The following is a 24639-nucleotide window of genomic DNA, read 5'->3' as shown; positions in this document are numbered from 1 at the left end:
TCAAACCATTAATATATTATTTATCATTGAAAGGACAAAATATGAATAATTAGTAAACAAAAGCTCATGACAACGAATCCAATAAGTCACAAAGTTATAAATAGATAAATAAAGAAGCATTTTTGTGCATTATTTTTGCAACCACTCCTTTGTATTGAGCTTATCAAGTTTGAAGCCTTACCTTTAAATTTGAAAAACTTTATCGTCAACAAACTGTAGTGCAGTCATGTGTGTCAAATTGTGATCATGTTTAAAAGGCTGTTCGTGTTTGTGACTTTATGACAGATGGTAGCCAAAATGTCAAAGACACACAAGGCTTACTGCAGAGGGATCAATCCAGTAGGATACCCCTGTGTGTCTGTCGTGGATCCCCTTGGGAGGGACGCCACCAAAGGCTTTTTCTGAACTCAGCAAGCTACAAAGCGAGACCCCCTACCTCAGGTCCTAATTCCATGAAGGCAAACAGCACACCAAGTTTAGAGACGCCTACACCTCATTCATTCACATACAGGCTCTCAGGAGTCCATTCAACACTGTGCACTCTGGGGATAAAACTAATTTGACCTTCTATAAAAAAAATTTAGTCAATAGACTCCTGCTGAATGGGTAATCTGTAAATTGACAAATAGCAGCTCTTTAGGCATGTTACTAGATAATCACACAAGAGAAAAAAGTCATACAACACATCAGTGAAATACTAAGTAATGTGTCAATAATTAACTATACTATACTATGCCATACTATACTATATTACTCCATGTGGCTAAAATATTTGAATCAATGTCAAATAGTGTTAAAACCTTTACTGCTCTTTCATTAAATTCATATCTCAAATGTTTGTTTTATGGTATTTGTAAACATGTCAACTTTACTATTGTGAACTAAGTACCTACATTATATGTCAAATTGTGTGAAGGGTCATTTTACTTGTTTACAAATACAGCAACCAGAAGGTCTAACTGAAGTCTATAGTGTATCATGCAGCTTCTTTTTGATGCAAATGAAGCTGTGTTTTGTCCGACAGACAGAGAGAAATCACACACTGCCTGACTCTCGCCTCTGACTGGATGTACTATGATCTACTCTTTACTTAATGAGGTGTCATGTACAGTTTATATAAAAGGTATGACCTTATTAAGCTGTGAGAGAAAGGGTGAAGCCATAGCTGGGGAAAGATACATGGCAAGGCTGTATAGAAACTCATTTTGCCTGTAACATCAATGGGACAAGAAGCCTTCATAGGGATTGTTCAGAGATGTATTCCTTACATTTGTGGCTCCATTCAAATGGTGCTTCAGGATGAAATATAAGCAATATTGAAACTCTGAATATTACATTTACATAAAACTGTTTTTTATTGATTTTATTATTTTATTCAAGCTGTTTGAAAAACAAAATCTGACAGAAGATTTGTCCATTTTCATTCATGTGTAGCTATACAACAGTAAGGCTATGGTTGTAAAATACAGGAACAAACAAATCAAATTAATATTTTTAGTGCATGTGAATTCATTGAAATATCCACCACATACAGCGAAGAATCCCCCAAAAAATGTATTCATGGACTCAAGATTATATCTCAGAGATCCAGACTGCTCTTTAAATCAAACCCCTTTTCCTGAGAACGCTCCAAGCTTCCCAAACCCCGTTCTTGTTATTCTTTTCCTTTAACTTGATTTCTGACAGCCAATTCAATTAAGCTGGATATGTGTGGGTGTAAAAAAAGGCAACATGACAAACCCAGAAGATGGATGGCAACCTTTGCTTCACCATTAAAATCACAATTGCGTCGTATCGAAGCTCAGTCCATCGGCACATTACCAGCAGCAGCAAAATGAACACAGTTTGGACTGCTGCACCAGACAGGGTCATAACTAATCACCCTCTGCAGTTTAGTTGCTTTCAAAAGCATCTGCGTGCCAGATTTTCATTTTTGGCTGCCAGTGGAAGAGACATTATTTGTTAGATCGACCACTATTAATTAAAAGTCTGTCAAAGAAAAAAATAAGATAAAAATAAAGCTATAAAAAGACAGACTGAACCTGTTTTAATTCGGCAAGTGTTCTGTTTTACAAAGGCAAGCCACGGTGACTCATTGGTCACCTGACCTTAATGGCAGTCTGTGGGGACATGCTGTCCGGCCGCTCCCTGGTTGGAGTCATTGGGCGCTGGGGAAGAGCTGACCTGTTGGTAGATGAAGGAGTAGAGGCTGACGTCAGGGCGCCGACTGAGGCAGCTCTTGCACACTGAGCTGTAGTACTGCCTCAAGAGATCATAGACCTCCCCTATAACAGAGACAAGAAGCGTATGTTGGCTAGTGTGGAAAATGTGAACAAGTTTTCAGAAACAATAATTAGCCATTTCACTTTTTCATGAGAACACATCATTAACAACAAAATCATGAGAGGAGATGTTATTCCAAAACACTATGAATCCTATCATTATTCCATGGGATCACATCTGTAGCAGTACGATCCCGATACAGAAAATAAAAAGGCAGAAACACAGTTGCTTATGAACAAGGAGCTTGCCTTACCGACACTAGTGTTTCTCTGCGTGAGGAAAGAGTGCATGTTGTGGACATCTGTCATGAGCTGGCTGTCACCAAAGGTGAAATAGGCCACATCTCGGCCCGCCTCAGCAGCTGCCAGCATCTGGAGCAGAGCTGGAAGGAAAAAAAGCCTGTGTTAGACCTCAACAGTGAGAGTGACAATTTGTTTCAATGTAGTATATGGATTGGCCATATAGGGCTTTTATGTGAGACAGATTTATAGAAAAACAACTACGTAACCTGTAAACAAACGGAATGTCTACTTTTCTCACTTGATGAAAAGGTTGAATATACAGAGGTCTGACTAGTCTTCTAGCTGCTGATGTTATCATTAAATGTGAGCGGCAGTAACCTCTGTCTGTGGTATGTACAGTTAAAGGTAAATAATCGAGGGAATAGGTCTCACCCCCACTGAGAAGTGTGGCTTAGTTACAAAGAGAGCCCAGGTCTGGCCCCAGAGAGCTGTGAATATTTTAAGAGACTGGAAATACGTCTGCTGATTAATGAAGGTTGGGAAGGCGGCAAGTTAACGAGCAAAACTGAATCAACATGTTTCTTAGAGGAAGGCTTAAGCTGAAAATTCAGCAGTTTCTCTCCCATCCTGTTACAACTGCTTTCTTCAAAAATGATCTGACAATTAAAAAAACAGGTGGCTATGGGAGGCCACAGAAGGTAAAGCTGTGAGGAGAACAGTGTTGGAATTACAAAAGCTCTTCCCAAGAGGCATGTCATTAAGCAGACAGCAGGTTATTGTGCCTATAGAAGGCTGTACATTGCTACAGCTAATTAACAAATATGCATGTATGTGTGTGTAGTTTGCAGGCACAGGGGTAAAAAGTGAGAAATAGAAGCAACTACTGCACGCTGTTAGCATAAACTGTCCTGACACTCCCTGCTCTGTGACAGTGATACAAGGCTCAGGCAGAGCAGTCTAACAGACTGATGGACTAAAGCAAGCGATCAATTTCACTATTAATGAAACATATTAACTTTGTCATTTAATCAATAGGGGGAAGGCGACGAATAGGCTTTAAGTAAATGAACGTATATTCCCGGAAGACAAATGAATGCCCACACTGATCTACTAGAGCCTTTCATTCCGAAATTTATTCTGTTATCTCCAGGAAGAGAGTCCACTTAGACTGCCAAGTGCGCGGCAATGATCTAAGCTCATTTCTCTACAAGATCTAGTGACGGGTGTTAGGTCAGCACTTACCTTTGAGACGTGTGTCACCTCCAAAAACCCCACAGCCCCAGTTTCCTGTGGCCACTGCTGCAAGGTTTTGACTTTGTTCATCAGGGCGAGAAAAACCACAGTAGGCCTAAATAAAGATTAAAGATTACAGTTTGAAAGCAGCTAATTAATAAAGGTAATGTCAACATGAAGCAAAACACAATTTGATATTAAAAGGACAAGTATTCTGTTCAACAATACTCATGATATCAAGGAGACACATAAATACACTGATGTAACTCTGAAATCATTCAATATTCTTTACATAGCAAATATGTAATATTTTTCCTTATGAGTACATTGAAAGAGAATCATTGAGATTTTAGTCACTTATGAAGTGCTGCATTGCTGTAATACAAAGGCACAGCAGTGCGATATGGGATTTTTAGCAGTACCTAACTAGAATCTATATTGTGTGTGCTACATTTTTTGTTAATTTTGAGAGCTTAAATTTTACATGTAGAATTTTGACAGTGGTAGAAAATAAATCCATTGCACCGGTTAGCATATTATTATATAGGAAGTGATTTCAGACACTGCTGTCATCTCACAAGAAGAAAAATCCTTTGCGTCATCAAAAACCTGAATGAATCTGGTTTTCCTAGGTTGACATTACATGAAGTTGTCAGCCACATGAGGCTATTCACCAGTAAATGGAGAATGATATGTCATTTGGTACATAAAGCTGGAATCAGCTCTGATGAGTCTCGAGTCTCGGGATCACCTTACTGTTCCAGATCACTGGTATGCTTCATAAGAGCCAGGCCTACGTCTCCACACTATCAAATGTAAATTGAATATAGAAAGCAACACAGTAATTCCATTTACCTGCAGGCTTGTACTTGACACATTGTTCAATGCATGAACACATACATGTTAGCAAGATGTGGTTGGCTTGGCTGAAAATACATTTTTAACTTTGTATCATCTGGCAACTTCTTACCTTTTCCCCCTCCGTTTTTACTGCTAGACACGACAACATGTCAGGTGGATTGTGTGTCACATGAGAAATCATTTGTAAAAGCCGGGGATGTTAAATGAAAGATCTGAGGGGGCTCTGCCCATTCATTTTCACAATGGAAATTAAGAGAATAGTGAAAATAAATTGTAAGTGCCCATCCTCCCCCTGACCAGTCATAAATTCTTCCTGTGAAAGGGCAGATATGACAGTTGGCTGAACAATATTCGAAACGGGATTGATCTTCATGTTGATGCATTCTTCACATCCTTGCAAGAGCTGTCAAACTCCTCCAAGCTTTCTGACTGCACACTTGACAACATCAACATCTTGATTTTCTATTACAAATGAATACCTCTGCCTGGGAGAAGAACTGTATTAACGGAAGGATTTACGCATTTAAAAAAAAAAAAAAAATCTGTGATGTTAAATTAATAATTGAGATTAATTGCCCTGAGGTCAGAAATGTTCATTAAAATTCATTCTGCGTCTAATGGACAGGGTAATGAATTAAATTAAGCTTATTCTCTATAAACATGACAATCCATCAGTCTGTATTACAGGCATATGATGTTTGTCTAGAACTCAAATATTCTTCTGGGAAGAATAAACATGAGTCAACGTCATCTCAGCTGTCATTTTTAATAAGATTGATTTCCAATCATCAACCAAACGGATTGACAGTGAAGCCTTCAAATATCTACAAACAAAACATGAGGTGAAATGCTAAATAATATATTAAGATATAAAATAATAAAAATTAAAACATTACTGCAGCCATATTTTGTTCTGTTAAATAGACTTGACTTTATGTAAGATCAAAGCGTAACATCAAAGAGCAGTGGTACATTGCCCCCAAACTTCCACTGCCATAAATAATACAAACTCTTCATTTGTCTACAAAACAATATTAAACACTTTCCTTACGGCAGCACTCGCCAAAATGTTTCTTAAGCCTGATTTGCGATGAGCTGACATTGTTTTTGGTCTCAAGAGGCTTCATTTAAACTGATGACGGGTCCTTACTAATGCCAAGCACAAGAATTAAAGGCACAACACTACACTCATATTTGAGGACACGCAGAGTGAAACCAGAAGAAAGCGAACAGACAGATGAGAGAAAGAAGCAAGAAGGGTAACCTTATTGAGCTCCCGGTTGATTTTGTCTGGGCGAAACTGTTCAAGAAGGCTCCTGAACTGCAGGGCATCAATAGCCACGATCTCTGTGCATCTCCTCTGCCAGTCATCTCTGGAACAAATAAAAGAGATGGGGTTTTTTTTACATTTTTATGTGCAACAAAGGGACTGGGCTTTGCGCACACAAAATGAAGTCAATAAAACCTGACACCAAGATTTGTGATGCTCAAATGTGCTCATTAGCACTAAACACAAAGCACAACAGAAGCTGATGGGAATGTCATTAGTTTAGCAGATAAGTGGTCATAACCTGAAGTAAATCAATAGTCACTGAGACATATCTACTAAAGGAAGGAATCTGTGTGTCTGTGTGTATGTCCTTCGCCTATCTCTCGGGTGCATTGCTGGGGAACAAAGGGAGTGTCATGTACGTGATATGTTTAAGCTGCTGCTCTGTGTGCAGGAGCAGGGAGAGACCAGAGACAAGGCGTGACATGAGTCAGAGAAAGGTGCTCTAAAGACAGAAAAGCAGACAGCAAAAACAGAGCTTTTAATCAAGAATGGAGACTCTGACATGACTGTAGTTAAGTGAGTAAAACAGAGCAAAAACTTCCACAGGTATTTCAAAACCAGTTTGTCTCATGTGCTCTGAGACTGTGGTGATAGTGAAGTGCCACTACAGACAAAACAAACATTTTTGAAGCAAACATACCCACTCAAATCCAACCTGAAGGCGCAGAAAATAGAAACAATATAAGAGCCCAATATATTTGATCAATTTTATTTCAGGATGTTTTATTTTTTAAAAGCAGTCCTTATTTTACTTGAAATGAAAAAGAACATTTATTTACTTGTAGAATATTAGAGTATTATTTATATATATCATGTTGTATGAGCTCATTCACACCTCACATAAACTGTATTAATTTTTCTATGTGTTTTACTCAAAGTGTCACATGTCAACCTCACTAAAGGAAGAGTCACAAGATGACCAAAGTCATTAGGATTGATCCTCTGGGGACTGCGAATCTCTTGACAGATATCCATCCAATAGTTGTTAAAATACTTTAGTCTTGATCCAAGGTCACAGACCAGCCAACTGAAATTGCCTTCCCTTGAGCTACATCACCAGCATGGCAAGAGGAGATGATTATGAAGGGGTTAAATATAACATTTAGTTATTTTAAGGCATTTAAAGGATCTGGGTGCAATACCTTGGAGTTGTGTCCTTATGGCTGCCAGCCCACTGGTAGGTCTGTGCATAGCCCGTGTATTTACTGTACTGCTGTGTACCTAGTGATTACAAAGAACAACCTTAGTCACACAACACTGCAAATATTAAACATAATAAACTTTACAGAGTTTTGATTATGGGTTAGGGTTATGATGTGATTGTCATTAATTTCTTATTAGGTGGTGGACAAATTTTGCTAAAATAATTGTGTGGCAAATACCATACTGAACAGCTAATAACACACATCTACATTTGGCTCTTAAATGTATCTTAAGCAAATCCACCTTCTACATATTTAGATGAACATATACATATAAAGAAAGAATTATCTGAAATGTGTCACTGAAAATGTTTGCATTGACTTTCAACGATACAAATAGAAAGATTATGTAAAAAAATTCACTGTAAAACAAAAGGTTTTCAGGGGGTGCTTGTAGGGATTCTGCCTCATGTGGTCGGATGAAACACAAGCAGCTGTCTCCTGACAAGAAGAAGGTTAAGTTATTACACCACCCTGACCACCCCGCCTGGCCATCAACCCACAGGGGAACACTCAACACCTGTAAAGGGGGAAAATGGAGGTTGGGGAGGCAACAGAGCAGTCAAACAAACGAGGCCACAGATTAACTTCCCATTCATTAGTGCTCATTAGTACCTGGCTGTCGAGAGCACTCGCTGAGATGCTTCATGCTGCAAAGTGAATAAACCAAGTGATTAGTAGCAGAAGCTTGGTCAGCAGGTATAAGGAGGTGTATATGGGGGGGAGGGGGTATCTCTAGAGTGTGCTCCACTTGACAGACATTTCACTAATAATCTGACAGCCTCTCACGTTTCTTTTAAAGTGATATGCAAAATAACTAAGTAAGATACTCAAGTGTATAATTTAATTCACCAGTGTGCCATTAATAAAAACACATAAGAAAAACATGTCTTTAGTTGAGTATGCATGATTCAGAAATTTGAAAGTCGATTCAAATCTTATGAATACAACAATATAGATGTATTATGAGTTTGAAATATTCTAGTGATGCTACAAATGAGATATAAAAATGTAAAGCATGTTAAGTTCAATACAGGGTACCGCAAACAGCCTTTTTGAATTGTTGGACTTGGTGGAGTGGGCAAATTCAAAGGTCTGGACCATGACAAAAAATATCAAACTCTATAATAAACCATATTTGCACATGAAAGGAACAACCTTCAGGAACAATATGCATTGTGCTTTAGATTTTTCATGCAATCTATTTGCCATTTTAAATCATTTGTAGTTGGAGTCAGATCAATCCTGGCCAGAGAAAGACGTGTCTGGATATTAGAAATTTTCTAAATAACAAATAGGTTGCATAAAAAACTGCGGGTATAATTCACAATGTTTCTGAAGGTTGTTCCTTTCATGTGTAAATACATCAAAACAACCAGTCAAATATTTGCGGTGGACCAGAGTCTTGAAAAGGTCAGCAGCGCATCTCATAAACTGGGCAACTGAAGAAGCTTGTATACTGTTGTATTATTGTTGCAGTCTGCATCAGAACAAATGAGAATAACATTGCTTCTCACCTCTAAAAAATTACAAGTCATAGTGTCCACAATACATGTAACATAAATATACTGTAAAAATATTGTCAAAACAGGTTTCTGAATAAAAACATACCACTGTGGAATGCCACCACTAGTTTCTCGACTACTATCCACACTAATAAATAAATACGACTAAACAAGATTTTGTGCAGAGTCAACACTTTCCTGTGTCACTACATCCCGATTGCGTCACACTTGCACCGCATTTTCTGGTTAGTACTACCATCAATAAATCATGTGACTTCCCCTTGATACTATTTATACTTTTGACCGCCCTGATGGCCGCCAGAGATCTAGCAATCATGGAAAACTCAATTAGACCCGGGCACTTTTACAAATTTCAGTGCAGAGGTAAGATCCATTAGCTTTCCTACTGTATGCCAAAATGCATCACACAGTAATATGATTTACCACACGGCCACAATGTAGCTAAGGCTTGGACTTTTTTAACGGGGGGGACAAGAGATCCGGGCAGGGTTTAATAAAGATGATGGAATGGAAGACTCCATTAGCAGAGCAGGTCTTGGACAGGTCTTCCAGCTATAATTAATTCTGGGCCTATGTAATAACGTTAAGTGGTGTAAGTGGAGAGAGAGGAGAAATAGCAGAAGTCTGAAGGTGACTCCGCCAAAGCGAGAAGCTCTGATGCAGCGGTATGACTGGTGATTAGGAGGGCGGAGCATCTGGTGCCTCACTTCCTGTTCTAATCCAAGCCGCTTGTTATGCAATGTTACAGCAGTACACATATCTATGGGTGATGGTTCACTTCATTGACTCACATTTATTAGAAAATACAATATTGATATTGGCTATAAAAAGAGAACCAATTGTCAAATTAAATTAAATTTACATTTAATTTTAAATTATAACAGGGGAAAGAGTTGTCACTTTCTCCCGCAAAAATCTATTAATTCATGTGAGACAGAAAATAAATGTACAACTGGATTTGTGTAGCTTCCTTTCATTTTGTCTAGCTATTTGTTGTTTGGAGTTAACATAATTCTTCTGTAAGTTGTATATAACTTTTTTTGGAGTAAAAAGATAAAGATAAAGATAATCTTTTAATTGGGTTATTTTGCTGTGTTGCTCTATTTTAGTATCTGTCTTTTCTTTTTTTGGTTTGTTTATGTATAAATATGAATTTGTGTATGCAGACTGGAAATGAATTCTAAAAAAAAAAAGCAATTACTATATAACATAACATTGGTTTTCTAAAGTCTTCATCAAATGCAATCAAGCAGCTACAACAGTCTAGACAAACAGGTGGAAAAAAAAGAGAGAAAACAAACAGGTGCCGTCATCAGCCTCCTGCTGGGACTCCTCAAGTCTAGCCTGTGTTACTGGTGCTACTGGCCAGTCCCAACCTTGTTTGTTGCAACCACTCAATACTCAAGTACACCCTGTTGGAATTACTCAACACAAAGACCCAACAGAGCAATCAGGACAGCCCATCTCTCACCTGATGCTCCTCTCCTCTGCACCCAATCAAAAGGAAACGTGACAAGGACAGATTCAGAAAACAAGGCAATTGCCACAAACATCCTTTAGCCTCTTGCTGAGCCAGGATGGGGTAAATTGAAGGACTGCTGTGTGTACTCCATGCTGTGTGTGACTAGTAATGTTCACAATATTTCCTCTGTCAAGTTATAGGTTAAGGATGAGAAAAGCGAACCCAGGGCATTATTGACCTGATCAGCATCAACAGACTAAATAATGAATAATTGATTTTTTTTTAACAAGGTGTAGGAAGCTTTTGGATCACTGACCTTTGATGATCAGACATTCATTATGATCCAGGGCTTCAGTGAAGAGTCGAGACACGATGAGCTCGGGGTTGATCAGAAAATAAATTTCCTCCTGAACGAGACCATGACCAATGACTCCTCCTCCCACAAACTGATTGGCAAAATCCACCTGCAAATCAACAGATAACAGAAACCTTTAACATGCATGCCCTTGGGAACAGTATCTTACAATTTTAATTGCACATAAAAAGCATCACCTGAACTGCTGACATGCACATATTCTTATAAACCAAAACAGCTCGATGACAGTATATGAGCATTTTCTTTGATTGTGTAATTTATAGTTTCCCAAACTTGTGCAACAGGATGAAAACACCTCATGAAAAGGTCTGAGCCCTTTTTCTTTTATTTGTGACAGATTCCCTGACAAGCTGATTGGGAAGGTGGCCTCAGGTGATCGCATTACTCAGACATCTGTCCCCCACGCCAAAATGAGTTCTCCCCAGGAGCAACATCTGAGTGCGCTGCTGCCAGTAGCAAATATCAAAACAAGACAGCAGTCCTATGGTCCAAAGTAAACATCTCCCTCTAGCAATAACATGCTGGTAAATTGACTGCTGACTAATGCCTGCGATATCTTTTGCTACTTGTGTTCTTTCAAGTTTGTGAGTAGATCTGTGGGTGACACTGATTTACTTGTTTATTTGGTCTGTTTATGATTCAAAAGAAAATCTGCATCTCATTGTTTAAGCTCAGACACAGACATGACAACTTATTGTTTTAGCTAGAAAGCAGCCATATGGAACGTATAATCCTCCAATTTCAAGATTGACAGTTGTTGCTCATTGGCCTGTCGACAGCCCGGGCCAACCCCATCACAACCCCAGCAAGAAGCTGCAAAGGGGTGAGCAGCAGTCTGAAAGCAGATCTCCCCAAACTGGTCACTCAACTCTGGGACAGCAAGCCAGCCTCCGAAGTCTACTTTGACAGGCTGTCAGCACACCCCCCACCCCCACCCCAGCAGAGTGTCCATCAATCCAAGCCGCAGCGTGCCCCGGAGCTGGTCATGTGTGCATATCAACTGTCAGCTTGTGGCAACTGGAGGCAAACAAAAGGTGAAAGGCAAAGCGGGCCATCCTGACAGAGCACAGGAAGCATGGCCCACAAAGAGATCAAAGGAGGCTCAGAGGCCTCGACCCCAGTCCCAGCACACACTCCCTCCGACATGTCACAGGCTCCCTAAATGGCCTTTTCAGCAGCGGTAAGCATTCTGGGTGAAAGCCTCTAGAATGTGGTGGCTTAGTGACAGACTACAACAGAGGGAAAAGAGGATGGGACAAGGAGGGATATTTATTCAACTGAGAGCTCCTTTAAGCAAAAGTACAGCATTCTGAAAGGTTAAGTCCCTCTAAACCACATTATTGTGTTGTCTTGCTGCAAATTAACACTCCTGATGTGCTTCCCCACATTCGTATCTTACCTGAAGCATTCCATATCCATCTTCCTCAATGGTCCCTTTGCATGTAATATGGAGCTTTGTGAGGGGAGTCTCTGAGCTGAAACAAAGAATACATTGTTCTTCAGTTATAGATCAAATCCAAAACCACAGCTCAGTACAGGACTCTGTTCCCTGTTGGAGGGTGATGATAGGCCCAGAGGAGAAGAACCTGCATGGCTCTTACAGGAACATGAAGCATAAAATCCAAAGAAGTGATAGATATACATTACCAGGGGACGGCTTCCTACTTTCCAACAATATCAAATGGACAGCATTGTGAATGAATTTGATGCAGTCTGTTTTTACCTGGAGAACCCGTTTTAGTCACAGGGGAACTGATCCCAGACAGACAGAACAAGCCCTGATATACCAAAGCATGTTTGAGCGTCTCACATTGTACGAGAAAATCCATGTGGTCAATGTACTATGACTGACTTGTCCCTGAAGGAGAGAAACATGACTGGGCTCGAACTCTGGGAGGGTTACCTGCAGAGGCTTGGCTCAGGCTCTCATCTGGCAAAACCCCCTCTCTTCTCACTGACAGGTAACTCAAATGGCCTGTGAGATAGTAGCCCTGTATTGCATCACATCCATGATTTTACATTTATATAGAATGCACAGCTTCTCTGAAACATTCACAGCAGCTGTTCTCTATACCATTTTATATCATAAAAAAAAAAAAAATAGTATCAGCTATGTAGAATAACTTGAGCTTGAATTCAGATCCTTCACACTCTACCAAATGTACAGCAGCTTCCATATCGTATGTTGCATGTCTTACGTTCTGGATGCCTGTCCCCACCCGCCCCCATCAGCTGATGATCAGAAGGTTTTTTGTAACAGGCATGGTAACAGACCAACAGTCTCTGCAGTCTAACATGAGCAATGCACTGTATAATATATATCTCGCAAATGCCTCGCACTAAAGGATGAACGTTTAGACTCATACACATTAATGAACCAGTATATACTGGAAATATCTGCAATCATAAGTCTTACTCCTCATTGAAATTAAATTGTGCTGACACTCAGCTTGCAAGAACAATCGTGATTTTTCAGAGGTAAAGCTTGCCTCCAAAAAAATCACTGGATTCAGCACATTGCAGGGATTTTTGGAAAAACTTTGAATACTGTACTTCTAACAGCAATTATTATCTTTTCAGTATACTTCACCTTTTCCAATCTGGAGGTTCATCCAGGCTTTTTCGTGTGAATGTTACAAGACCAGTGGGCTCTGAAAAGCAAAAGGAGGAAAGAAGACATGTGAATACTGTGTATTACTTTACATCGATAAGACTATAAAAAGTTACTCATGGAATTAAAATATAAACACCTACTTTGCTCAGTGATACTTTTAAAATAGCACATAAGAGTTTTCAGCTTCTCAATCTTCTTTGTGGAGGACCCCTCGAACAGCCTGCAGGCAAAATATATGATATTAGATTACATATTATGCTAATCTTATAGAAATGAAGGGCATACTGTTTAAACAAGAGATGTATACATGGCATCACAGCCAACAACCAACTCTTCCTATCCAAATGCTAAGACCAGGAAAAACGACACTCAATATAACCAGTGCCGTAGAGACACAAGACCTCCACTCTGGCCATGTGAGTTCAGTCATGCTTTAAGTTTTGACATGAATTAGTTCATCTCTCACTCAGGTTCCCTTTCAGTCACTAGCCGATTATGTAGAAGCTCCTTCACTGTTACGACAATGGAGTTGCCTCGGGCTTGCCATCACAGAGTCACACTCATGTGCCACTTCACAGCACTCACACAAAAAAGCAATAGAGAGGGAACCAGCGCCCCCTCCTTGGGGATACATTAAGAAGTCCTGTGTCCCTTTTGAACAACAGTGTCCTCAGGGAGCAAAAGGTCAACCCCCCCTGAAAAAGAATACACATACACACACACAAACACACAAAGCTGCTTGTAGTGAGGTGCAGTGGGCGGGTTTGAATGCACGGCATTAAGCCTACCATCTCCCTCTAGAGCAAACTCCATAAAGAACTCAACTACCCACCTCACATGCACATGCCATCATGAAGAGAAAGAAATTTCATATGAGGGAAATGAAATAATGACAAAAGCTTGATGCACTGAAAGCCCTTCAGGGGTAAAGAAACTCATTCATCAAAGTCAACTTCTGCATTCATTTCTCTTTTTTTTCAGAGTGGGCAGTAGAAACAATTGTGCGTCATGTGGTCCTCAGGGCAAACTGTCTTTAAGTTAGGCTAGACACTGGTGAGAGCAGGCTTTTAGTAACAGACTGCGATGTATCTTTGGGGAATGGAGAATTAATACACAATTATATAATATCAATAAAGTCCCCCACAGAGCAAAAAGCTATGGTGTAACTCAGAAAAAGGGTGTAAGTGACTACAGTATGTATGCCAGCTGGGTTTCCGCATCATCAGCACAGGAAAACATTTCTTAAAAAAATGGTAAATTCAGCATGCAACCTGAAAAAAAATACAAGTTGCTAAAGAATGATTGAGGCAACTCTCAAATGAGCCAAAAAAAGGACGAAAGCAAACTGTTTCATCAAATAATAATTCTGCATAGAGATAAAATAATGTATTCTTGTGAAGTAATGTAGGGAAAAATTATTTGGATACCACATATCTTATGTAGCTTTCCTTTCAAATCACAACAAAACCTGTGAATGAAATAGTGATGCGATTGAACGCTGTTATAGCCGTCTGCAAAAAGCCAATGGCCTTCTCCATTGTCAAAGCAGCCATCTGAGTCAATGTTAATCTAATTCCCTCCTCCATTTAGGTAATTACACTGCGATGCCAACAGAGATGGGGGACATGACTGCGCAGTGATCTGCAGACTGATTTTGCATTACACCACCCAGATGATCTTCACAGCGAAAACTCGCAAGGAACAAAAAAAAGAAGAAAGAAAAGACTATTTGTCATTTTAAGGTTTGGCTCTAAGCTACACATAAAGAAAATATATTTACTATTCTGGTAAAACTGACAAGTCCCAAAGAAAGACAGCAATGAACAACAAACTGTATTTCAATCCAGAGTAGGGCTGCTCAATTATGGCAAATCTCATAATCACAAATAGTGTGGTCGATATTGGGATCGCAATTATTCCTTAACAAAATTACTCATTGACTTAAAACAGAGGTATTTCCATTTTATTAAATGTATCAATCCACACTGTCTCATAAAGACCCCTTGTGATTTTATTTTACGTTTTGAGTCGGTTTCTGTCACGTTTACTGAAGCACAATTTGCCCAGATAGCACACAAATATCCGGCTGTATATGTATTTTAAACGTATTAAGAAATTGCCTGATCAAGGCTTCCAGTCTGTCTGTGAAATTGCCTGTTTCACTACAGATGGATTCCCCTCACTTGCTTAGGTAGTTGGGGAAATAAGATCAATGAATCGATAAATACAAACACTGTTCCCAGACATAAATATTTTTTTGGTTCAGTAAATTTTCTGTTGTCAGTCAGGTGAAGGCAGGTTAGCTGGTCACTGGCCAGTAACTGCTGCTGAAAGGGGTGCACTGGATTCATAACACAAGACAAAATAAAAGTATCATTGCGAAACGAAATGTGGCACAATATCTATTTTGTTGATTATCTTGTTTTCATAATCAGTGGAAGTTGAAATTGTGAAAATAAAATTTGATAAAATCACCCAGGCCTAATCCAGAGATCAATGAATCACATATATTGAGAAGTATGAAATGTGAGCAGATAGGACTCTGTAACAGCACTTTGTTAAAGCCTGTATACTATTAACAAAATCTATCAGGTTTTGATAAAAGTTACCCTTGCAGTGAACTGTGAAGCCTTTACAAAGCTGAAATCTCAGTATCCTGTCATAAAATAATGGAGACTATTGTCACTTTTCTGAAAGAGCACAAATAAGTATCTGCCTTATGAGACATGATGTATAAGACTGATTAATAACCTAATGTGCAAACAATAGTGTGGTGACCTTACAGACAAACTGTAAAAGGTGGTTCTGTTCGGGGGAGCAGGTTAAATTAAAGGTCTGTACTGTACTTACTGTAAATAATGTGATCACACAATGAAAAAGCTTGGTGGTTTTAATAAATGGTCAAATGAACAATAATTGATGAGCTCAATCAGACTGATTGCTCTGATCAATGTACTCTTGGTACAAGGTGTATGTTCATATGTAATTAAATCTAATGTTGTTCGCTCTAACAAGCAGCCAGACAATAATATGATTAGTGAGGAAATCATATACAGTAGTGCCCCCTCATGGAATTGAAGATAGTTGTCACAACACCGTCCTCTCAACATTTACAACCAGATTATGTAACTTTAAATACAATGTGTGAAACTACCACGTTCCTACATTACCTGACGAAGTTGATGTCTGGGTAGTTGTAGTACTCCGTCTTTCTGGAGTTGCGTCGGGGGAAGGTGCAGAAGAAGGCGTTGGCGAGCAGACATGCCACCTGCTCCTGAGACATGGTGATGGAGTGGTTCATGCCTCTCTTGAGGAGGGGTATCGGCTAGAGGAGGAACAGAGGTACATCTGAGGAAGGTCAAACTCATTTGTTTTGTCAATTTGCCAAACAAGACATTGAAGTACATTGCATAAATGTACTAATTTGCTACCACTCTGCCCTTCTTGAATCAGCCATCATAATTACAATCAAGGTCCAACCATGCTTACAAGTGATCTATACTACCAATAAAGGCTATGGGCTTACAAATAAACAAAGCATGTGTATAAGTAATTGTGTACTGACAATGGGGAGAGCATGTTGCATGAAGACAACAGAAAAACAGGATACAAGTTACGTCACTAAATTCAAATTTAAAGCAATGAACACAGCAATAATGATGTGTTTATTGTACTTTAAGTTCTCCAGTACTGTTCAACACACTGAATCCAATTATAAAACTATCTAATACGTTTTATGTTGTAGAAAATCGGTAATGAGAAAACCCATTGAGTTCAGAATTTTTAAAGTCAATAATGGGTTAGCTAACTCAATTTTCCATCTATTAAATAATAAATGCTACTCAGCAAATAAATGATTATATTAATTTTCTATTGGTCCCAAATTAATTGTGACGGTGGGAAATAATGAATTTTTACACTTCAACACACATCACAACTTTCTATTCTACTCATGTGTAGAGTGAGTCAGTACAGAGTTTGTCACATGCATTCATGGAAAGCAAAAATCTGCTTGCTTTGGTAATTTTTTAACTTTGGTAATCCAGTTGGGAATACACTGATATCAAATTAAATAAAACATTACTGGCTGCTCGGCCAAATGAATACACAAAAACCTTCTTAATGTGACCTTTTCTGCTGCAAACACACATTGCTCTTAATCATCCACACGCCAAAGAACCAAATGGCCAACAAGCCTATAAAACATCAAACAAATGGCCATCAATAGCTACGTGCCTTGACCTCTCCATTTTACTACCATTTCACAAGATTATTTGTCATATTGTGACCTTTGGGATCAACCTGCTGCAGTGATCTACTGTGTCACAGACCAGTGAGTAAGTGTCCATTGGTTAGTGATGGCTGTTACCTTGGTACAGAGCTCAGATGCTCTCAGTGCTAATTGCACCATGTCTGGCAGCAGGGAACTAAACAGATGTTCGGCAGCATCAGGCTCCAGGACCTTGGAGAGAGGAAGAGATCTGTTTATGTTTGTTGTTATTGCCACAAAACTCAGCAGTGACATTATTAGCTGTTTGCACTGATTAGTTTGAGACAGAGAGATAAAAACAAATAATTCTGCTAAATATCAAAATGTTACAATAGATGTACAGTTTTAGGGACAAAGCAGCAGCACACTCCATAGTCTGAATAAGTACCCTTACACTAATCATTCAAGCTAATAAATTGATTTAAAATGTGAAAAAAAAGAAAAACAAAGAGCAGACTATTACCAGTTATTGTGCATTTAAAAGGAAAAGTGACAGATACTCTAGGGGTTCATTTAATAAAACACATCTGCCTTTAGCTGGATGGTTCATCAATAATATCACCAGAAACAAATAAAAAAACACCAACCGTCATATTAACCCACAACTGTGAACCAACGTATAATATTTACTACCCATATTTACACCCATATTGGCTACCAAATGTCGGAATGATCAATCACAGAGCAATTTCATCAAGGTTAGACGGCCATGCCAGCTGATTAAACAGTCTTCCTGGAAGAAATGCAAATGACCAAGTATTTGAAAGAGAAAGGACAGTGTGTTCCCAGGACAAGGAGCCTTGACTGGTGATTTAGCTTAGGACATTTATATTATGGCAAAGGAAGCCTGACTAAACACTGTCATAAGTAATGACCTGGTTGACATCATAAACTGCTCCTATGGGCGTAATAAATGAAGGCACTTGACAGGGCGAGACGGTGGATATAGCTGAGGTAGTATAAGCCAAGCTCTTTAAATCAGCACAAGCAGTGCATCAAATCAACTGGACTAACTCTCTGTATGACTCGATACAGGTCTGTACATCACACCAAACTGACAAAGTAATCAAGCAAGATATGGGGGTGTGGACAGTAAGAAACAAGAGCTCCCGTGTAGATTTAACACAACGCCTCACGCTCCTGTTCCTATTCCCCACAGGTCCGAGCAATAAAACAATCTGCTTGACTGCATCTGTGGACGTGTGACCGTGTAAAAATAAAAGACTTTGCGTGCTCATAACCGTAAATACAACATTGGTTGGACTGGTGGAAGAACTAAACAAAACTGACACTGTCCATCAACAGCTTTTCTGTTATTCATAAGGTGTACATGGTGAGATGAATATTCAATGAGGGTGCCCGGCCGTCACTCTATGTCATTCATAGTCGACTTTTCTCTTGACACTCAAAATCCTCCTACTACAGTGTCTCCACTCTGGCACCTCCAGGGGAAAAGAAACTAAATGAAAAAATGTGCTTTACATTGCACTGTTTACCATTCTTCATTGTATTTGTGTAGCACTAGATCCTCTAGGATTGGTTTTTAAAAGTTGAATGTGTTAAACACCACCACAACATTATGTGTTTTATGAGCAGCTTCCCATCAGTGGATTGGAGATACATACAACTCAATTGCAACTGCATATATACAGAATACCAGACTACTGAAATACAGATTCATTACTTAGTCAAGCTCTAAATAAATCTGAAAGGAGTACAGCCATAAACAGTCTTTGTTATGAGGAATGGTGCGTGTCCACTCTGAAATAACAGAGAATAAATGAAGCAAGTGTATTCTGTCTGAGATACAATCATATCTATGTAAATTTAAAAAGGTTAGCTGCAAGTGTCCAACATAAAAAACTATTTACACATTTTCTTTTTCACTACATCATGGTCAAAACTGCACCAAGTTTATAGTTTGGTATGAAATCATCAGTGATACTGGCTTCTCCTCACTTCAATCACAAAACAGTGATAAACATATTGACTTAATAAGTTATAAATCATGTGGCACACAAATCACATAACATCTAACTCAATTTTAATATGTGGACATTTTGCAACAACAAAATCTGGATTATGGCTAAAGCCTCTCAACATACTCAGCTTTTATCAGATAAAATTCCCATTCTAACATGATTTATGACATAGATACGGCACACAATTGATTCAACAGTAGTCGGGTGGAGCAAAGCATTCTCTAATGTCAGCCATTTTCATTTCTGACAAGTTACCAAACGTGACCTTTTGGCAAAAGATTAAATTAATTCCCTAGACTCCCACTTTGCCTCTGAAGGGCTGCAACGTTCTCCTGTGTACAATCCAATTTCTGTTTTTGTGCAAAATGACAGAAACACATTTGACATACTGGCATCCATGAAAAAAGGTTCCATGTTTTGTTTTTTTTTCCTGAGATGTGGGATATCTTAAAAACATGTATTCTAGATGATGCTGTGTAGGACATAGTGAGTGAGGGGTCTTTTACCATAAGGAAAATAAAGCCTATTATTTGTCTCCTCTTACAAGCTCAGGAAACATTTCTTATATCATGTCACAGCACAGGCAATTCCCTCCGAATGGAATATTCCCAGTGCTTCATGAGACAGACAGTACAGCCCCTTCTGATTCTCTACACAGGATGACGCAGAATGCATCAGATGATGGATGGCCTTTAAACAGGGCTGGAGAAGACACTGACAACTCTGAGAAACGACCAATGAACCAACCATGTTCTTGCCATCATGATGCAACTCAAGCCTATTTTACCCCACGTCTGTATAGAAAATGACTTGAAGCTGGGGAAAGTAAAAAAAATAAAAAAATAAAAAAATACAGAAAACAACACATTTGAAATACAGCTTAATCTGAGCTTCAGAACGCCAAACGGCCAGACGTCTGGACTACACAATAAGATAAAATATATACAGATTTATTACATTATGTCAACTGGGAGCAAATGTTATGACATAAATTATGATAATACAGAATAAACCTTTTCACATTTGGCAAAGTATGTACTTTTAGGGCTCAGTACTGTACTGCTCTAATTGTTCAGATGACTTGGGTGTCTACTGTTGGGCAGGAAATGAGTGGATATCAGAGAGAGAACCAAACAGACTATTATGTCTACGATGATCATATAACTACTGAATAAGAGCCACAGCACTTCAACAAGGTTATTTTTAACAACAGTTGTTTCAATTTGTCATTTCTCAGCACTCACAAATATTAAAAATGAAATGAATCCTCTACATTTAGCTCATACTATAAACTAGGAGCAGAGGGCAGCCGCAGTGCAGCGCCCACGGACCAATTTGAGTTCTTTTTGTGAGTGCTAGTCGTCAGTGGCAATGACAGGAGCATTAACCCTAACATACATGTCTTTGATGGTGGAATGAAACCGGAGCACCCAGCTCAAACCCTGCCAAACTCCACACAGAAAGGACCTGGATTCGACAGCTGATCTTTGAACCCAGGACCTTCTTGCTGCGAGGCACTGAGTTACTGTGCCACCTTTTAAAACATTGCTTGACTCATTCATGTACAGTACGACCCATGCTTTAAGAGGGTGTTTATATGCTCAACTGTTCCTATTTCAAAAGGGAAGATTTTCTTAGCTTTAGGGTGCAAATCAATAATAAAAAAATATGATATTAATAAATCATAAAGAAGCGAGAAACTGAAAATAAAACAGGAAATGAGAATAAGATATAGGTGGCATGCTTATTATATGGAGAAAAACAATTGCACATATACTTGTTTATTTAAAATAAGATGTTACAAAGCTTTAATTATGTTTTACCTCTTAGTCCTATTTATCACATACATCATGTCTTCCATCCCACATTTTTCGATAAATCACTAACAAGCAGTTAACATTTCTATCATGATTCCTATCATGTGAAAATATGAAGATATTAGACCTACTACCCATCTATACTGATTTCCAATACCACTAAAATACTGTACATGCCAAGTCACATATAATCTGGTGTCAAACGAGACATCTGCTTAACTGTGTCTTCCATTCCACTAATGAGCCACCTGCACTTTCTTTGACCCAAGCGCTGTGAGAAACAGCAACGTTGGTTTATGATGCCTTCTGTTGAGCAATCAAGTGTCATGATTGGACAGATAATGTTTCATTAGGCTACAGCCAACTCTTTGACATCTTCAAAATGTGCGTCCATATGTGTTTACATGTCCGCGAGACTGCATTAATTCAGTGATTCCTCTTTATAAGTACTTTTTGAGAACAAAAGAGATTCAATTCAATACTTCTGGACTTACTGATATTGTTAAAAGAAACAGTAATCATTAGATAGATGTATCATTTACCTTAGTGCAGTACAAATGTAATGCTGTGAAGTCCCATTTCTTGGCGAGTGAAGAACAATATTTCAATATTGCATTCTGTAAAAAAACAAATTCAATAATTATGTTATTAAATGACAAGCTAAATATATCAGAATTGTAAGTCAGAATTACTATCTATGTTATTAAAACAACAAGCAGAATGTCCAAATATAAAAATTCTGGCTAATGCAGAGAGACCATGGGCATCTCAGTTCCTGAGCTCATGACGCCATCTTATGGCAAGCACTAGAAACATCAACTGTACTACACTGTGCCCCTGTGTGTGTTTAAGAGGTTAAATACTTTGTCTTATCTAAAACAAACAGAGATGTGAAACCTACCCGCAACTCCAGTGAACTTGTTAATTTCTGGGACAACGTTTCAGTGATCAGCTCCCAGCGACTCTTGTTCTGCCGCTCTCTTGTTTCCTGTGAAAGCAGAAATTAAGTCAGCTCTCTGCGGGGGGAATTCTCTTCAGCTTCCCAGAATATAAAAGCTGTGTTGGTGCTCCTGTTTTTGTGCAGTGATTTCATGCAATAAGTAAACATGTGCCTCTTGTCTGATGCCAATCATTTTCATACTGTGTTATTTCATTTATAGACATACAGATTTGAAGCATGAAAAATAGATGTAAAGAGCTTTCAAAAACATTTTCAAACAAACATTAATAAAATTAAATGTTGCAATTAATCTTGTCATCCTGATTGGTGGTAATAAAATATTGCAAATAACTTCAGTCAGCCATACAATGTGATTGCACTGTTTAGATGACCAATATTGAATTATGAGCCACCTGCTGTGCAATCTGTGTAATGAAAAACAGTCTGCATGTATTTTAATAATCATGACTACAATTGTTACTGATAGGTCTATAAACACATGAACCATTACCTTATCTTCAATGGGAAACAGGTTACTATAAGAACAGGGCATTTTGACATGGACATCGTCCCAAGAATCCATAAACTTATAAGGATATGGAGCAGGAACTTTATCACTCTGAAGAAGGTCTGTCTGTCAATAGAAGTGAATGAAAACAAATGGCATTAGTACATGTGATACCTGTATATTATATATATATTTGGTATAACAAAACATAGATCTGTGAGAAACTCAAGAATAATCAACACATTAATGACGATGTTGCTATACCACAGCAGGCTTACCAATTACCCTGAAGGTCCTCATAAAAAATATCTTCTCATTGCACAAACTACTGGCCTAAACTACAAAACACTATTATGATATAACTTTAGTCATTTAATCTACATAATATTCTGAATTGTTGACTGGAAATGTAATTTCCCACTTTCACAATGGAGATGATATATTCCTAGTCTGCATAAACCTTCAAGGACATCAGGTTGGCCTATGAAATGACTGTATTTATTGCTTAACCACCTGAATTACTGTAAACAGTATAGGAAAGAAAGAATTATTCAAACCCTTATCATCACAGTATGCAGGCCAGGAAAATCCTTCAGCGGAGGAAGTGGTCTGCCACATTCAGGCATTCTTTTCAGTTCGCTGATTGGCGTCCCTAGCCAGGTGACATTGGGGTCGGCATCAGCAGAGGAAGTTTTCTTGTCTGCATTTTGTTTCATTTGAGACTTATTTGACTTGCCCTGTGTTAAAGGGGAGCGAGATGATGACGAAGTCCCTGAAAAGAAGTCTGTTATTTTGATATTGTGTTTGACAGTGCTCACTGAGCTTGCTGAGCACGACACTGTTTCTTCTTCTTCTTCTTCTACATCACCATCACTGCACGTCAGTGTCGGCGTAAGCTCACTTTCTGCAGAATCCTTCAAAGCTGGTGACACAGGGTTGTCTTCCTCCAGGTCTTGTGGTGTTAAGAGTTGGGTTTCTTCATCCGAGTCAGAGACAGCAGGTTTTTCAGACTTTTGGCAGTCCAGAGATTGAGCTGAGGAGCTTTGAACTTCGTCACCATCAATCATTTCCACATCCTCTTCTGTTTGGCACACTTCAGATGTACTTGGGGTGTTTTTGGGCTTCACCAACCATCCTTTAAGAGTATTTCTGAACTTCTGTTGTTGTATGGGTTTGATTTTGTGGTGGGAGCCTTTTGTCTTTACACCTCGCAAACCAGCTGCTCCAGTCTTTGGCCGTATATCCATCGTTGTTTCTGAATTGTTGTCTTTCCTTTCTTGATCTACTGTCTCATTATCTCTGTTCTGAGTGCATGCAGATGTGCCTGAAGAACAAAAAATGTAATTGGTTTTAAATGCAAGTTTCTGACAAGGAGTCAATAGCTTTATACATCAACATACCTTGGATTGAAGATGAAGGGGACGTTGGGGCACTTGTTTCAACCCTGAGTCTCTTTGTTAAAGGTTCAAAGTCAGTCAGTGCAGTCATTCTACAGAAGACGGCAACACATGAGATATAACATGCTGTATTTGAGATAGTTTAAACATGATAAACATCATCACTGAATACTTACAATACAACCTGAGCTGACACCACTAACGAGGTGTTATTTTGTCGTGTCCAGATGTGTTTCTGGGGCAGTCCTTTCTTCAACAGGTGAGCAAATCTCACAATACCATAGCCAGCCATACATAACACAATCTACTGCAGGACAGCACATACTGGTGCTTTGTTTTGGAAGATAACCACCTGTGTTGCCATGTGAACAATTGAGTAAGAAATTAACTGATTTAATCGAGTACCTTATTGTGTAAGAAAAAGTTTAGTATTTTATCATTCACACTTTTGACTTATGTTGTAATTTACGCGATTTATCTGTAGGTTGACAGACCGTCTAGAAACAACTATAACCTAGTTAGCTTATATGCTAACCAGCTTTGGTCATCACCGTGTTGTGAAAGCGACCGAAAAACAACGTTGTGTATTACTT

General features: G+C 38.8%; 1 protein-coding gene across 2 annotated transcripts; it reads right to left on the bottom strand.

Annotated features, from left to right (window-relative positions):
* Positions 1 to 1337: 1337 nt before the first annotated feature.
* On the bottom strand, positions 1338 to 24452 carry LOC128381543 (poly(ADP-ribose) glycohydrolase-like). Of its 2 annotated transcripts, XM_053341575.1 has the most exons (18): positions 24223 to 24452; positions 24050 to 24138; positions 23551 to 23973; positions 23207 to 23421; positions 22653 to 22775; positions 22103 to 22189; positions 21744 to 21818; positions 17502 to 17594; positions 16303 to 16457; positions 13273 to 13352; positions 13109 to 13169; positions 11918 to 11993; positions 10459 to 10606; positions 7095 to 7173; positions 5884 to 5992; positions 3768 to 3873; positions 2537 to 2665; positions 1338 to 2285 (listed from the first exon to the last, which is right to left on the bottom strand). In XM_053341575.1, the coding sequence occupies exons 1-18, from the start codon at positions 24336 to 24338 to the stop codon at positions 2110 to 2112; spliced, it is 2340 nt and encodes a 779-aa protein (XP_053197550.1). In that variant the 5' UTR covers positions 24339 to 24452; the 3' UTR covers positions 1338 to 2109. The 2 variants fall into 2 exon arrangements, with proteins under 2 accessions (XP_053197550.1, XP_053197549.1); XM_053341574.1 differs by having other exon boundaries at positions 23207 to 23973.
* Between the last annotated feature and the right edge of the window lie 187 nt (positions 24453 to 24639).

The sequence above is a fragment of the Scomber japonicus genome, chromosome 20, assembly GCF_027409825.1.
Source record: "Scomber japonicus isolate fScoJap1 chromosome 20, fScoJap1.pri, whole genome shotgun sequence".
In the NCBI taxonomy this organism is placed as follows: domain Eukaryota; kingdom Metazoa; phylum Chordata; class Actinopteri; order Scombriformes; family Scombridae; genus Scomber; species Scomber japonicus.
Note: the sequence above shows the minus strand (reverse complement) of the source record. Positions and strands in the feature narration are given on the sequence as shown.

What these genes read in the sequence shown, in the direction of transcription:
- LOC128381543 (XM_053341574.1), bottom strand. Translation starts at nt 24,338, where the DNA reads ATGGCTGGCTATGGTATTGTGAGATTTGCTCACCTGTTGAAGAAAGGA. An exon ending in TGTTTCCCATTGAAGATAAG is followed by an intron (nt 22,190 to 22,652) that starts GTAATGGTTCAT and finishes CTGCTTTCACAG; the next exon opens with GAAACAAGAGAGCGGCAGAA. An exon ending in TACATTTGTACTGCACTAAG is followed by an intron (nt 17,595 to 21,743) that starts GTAAATGATACA and finishes CCTCTCTCCAAG; the next exon opens with GTCCTGGAGCCTGATGCTGC.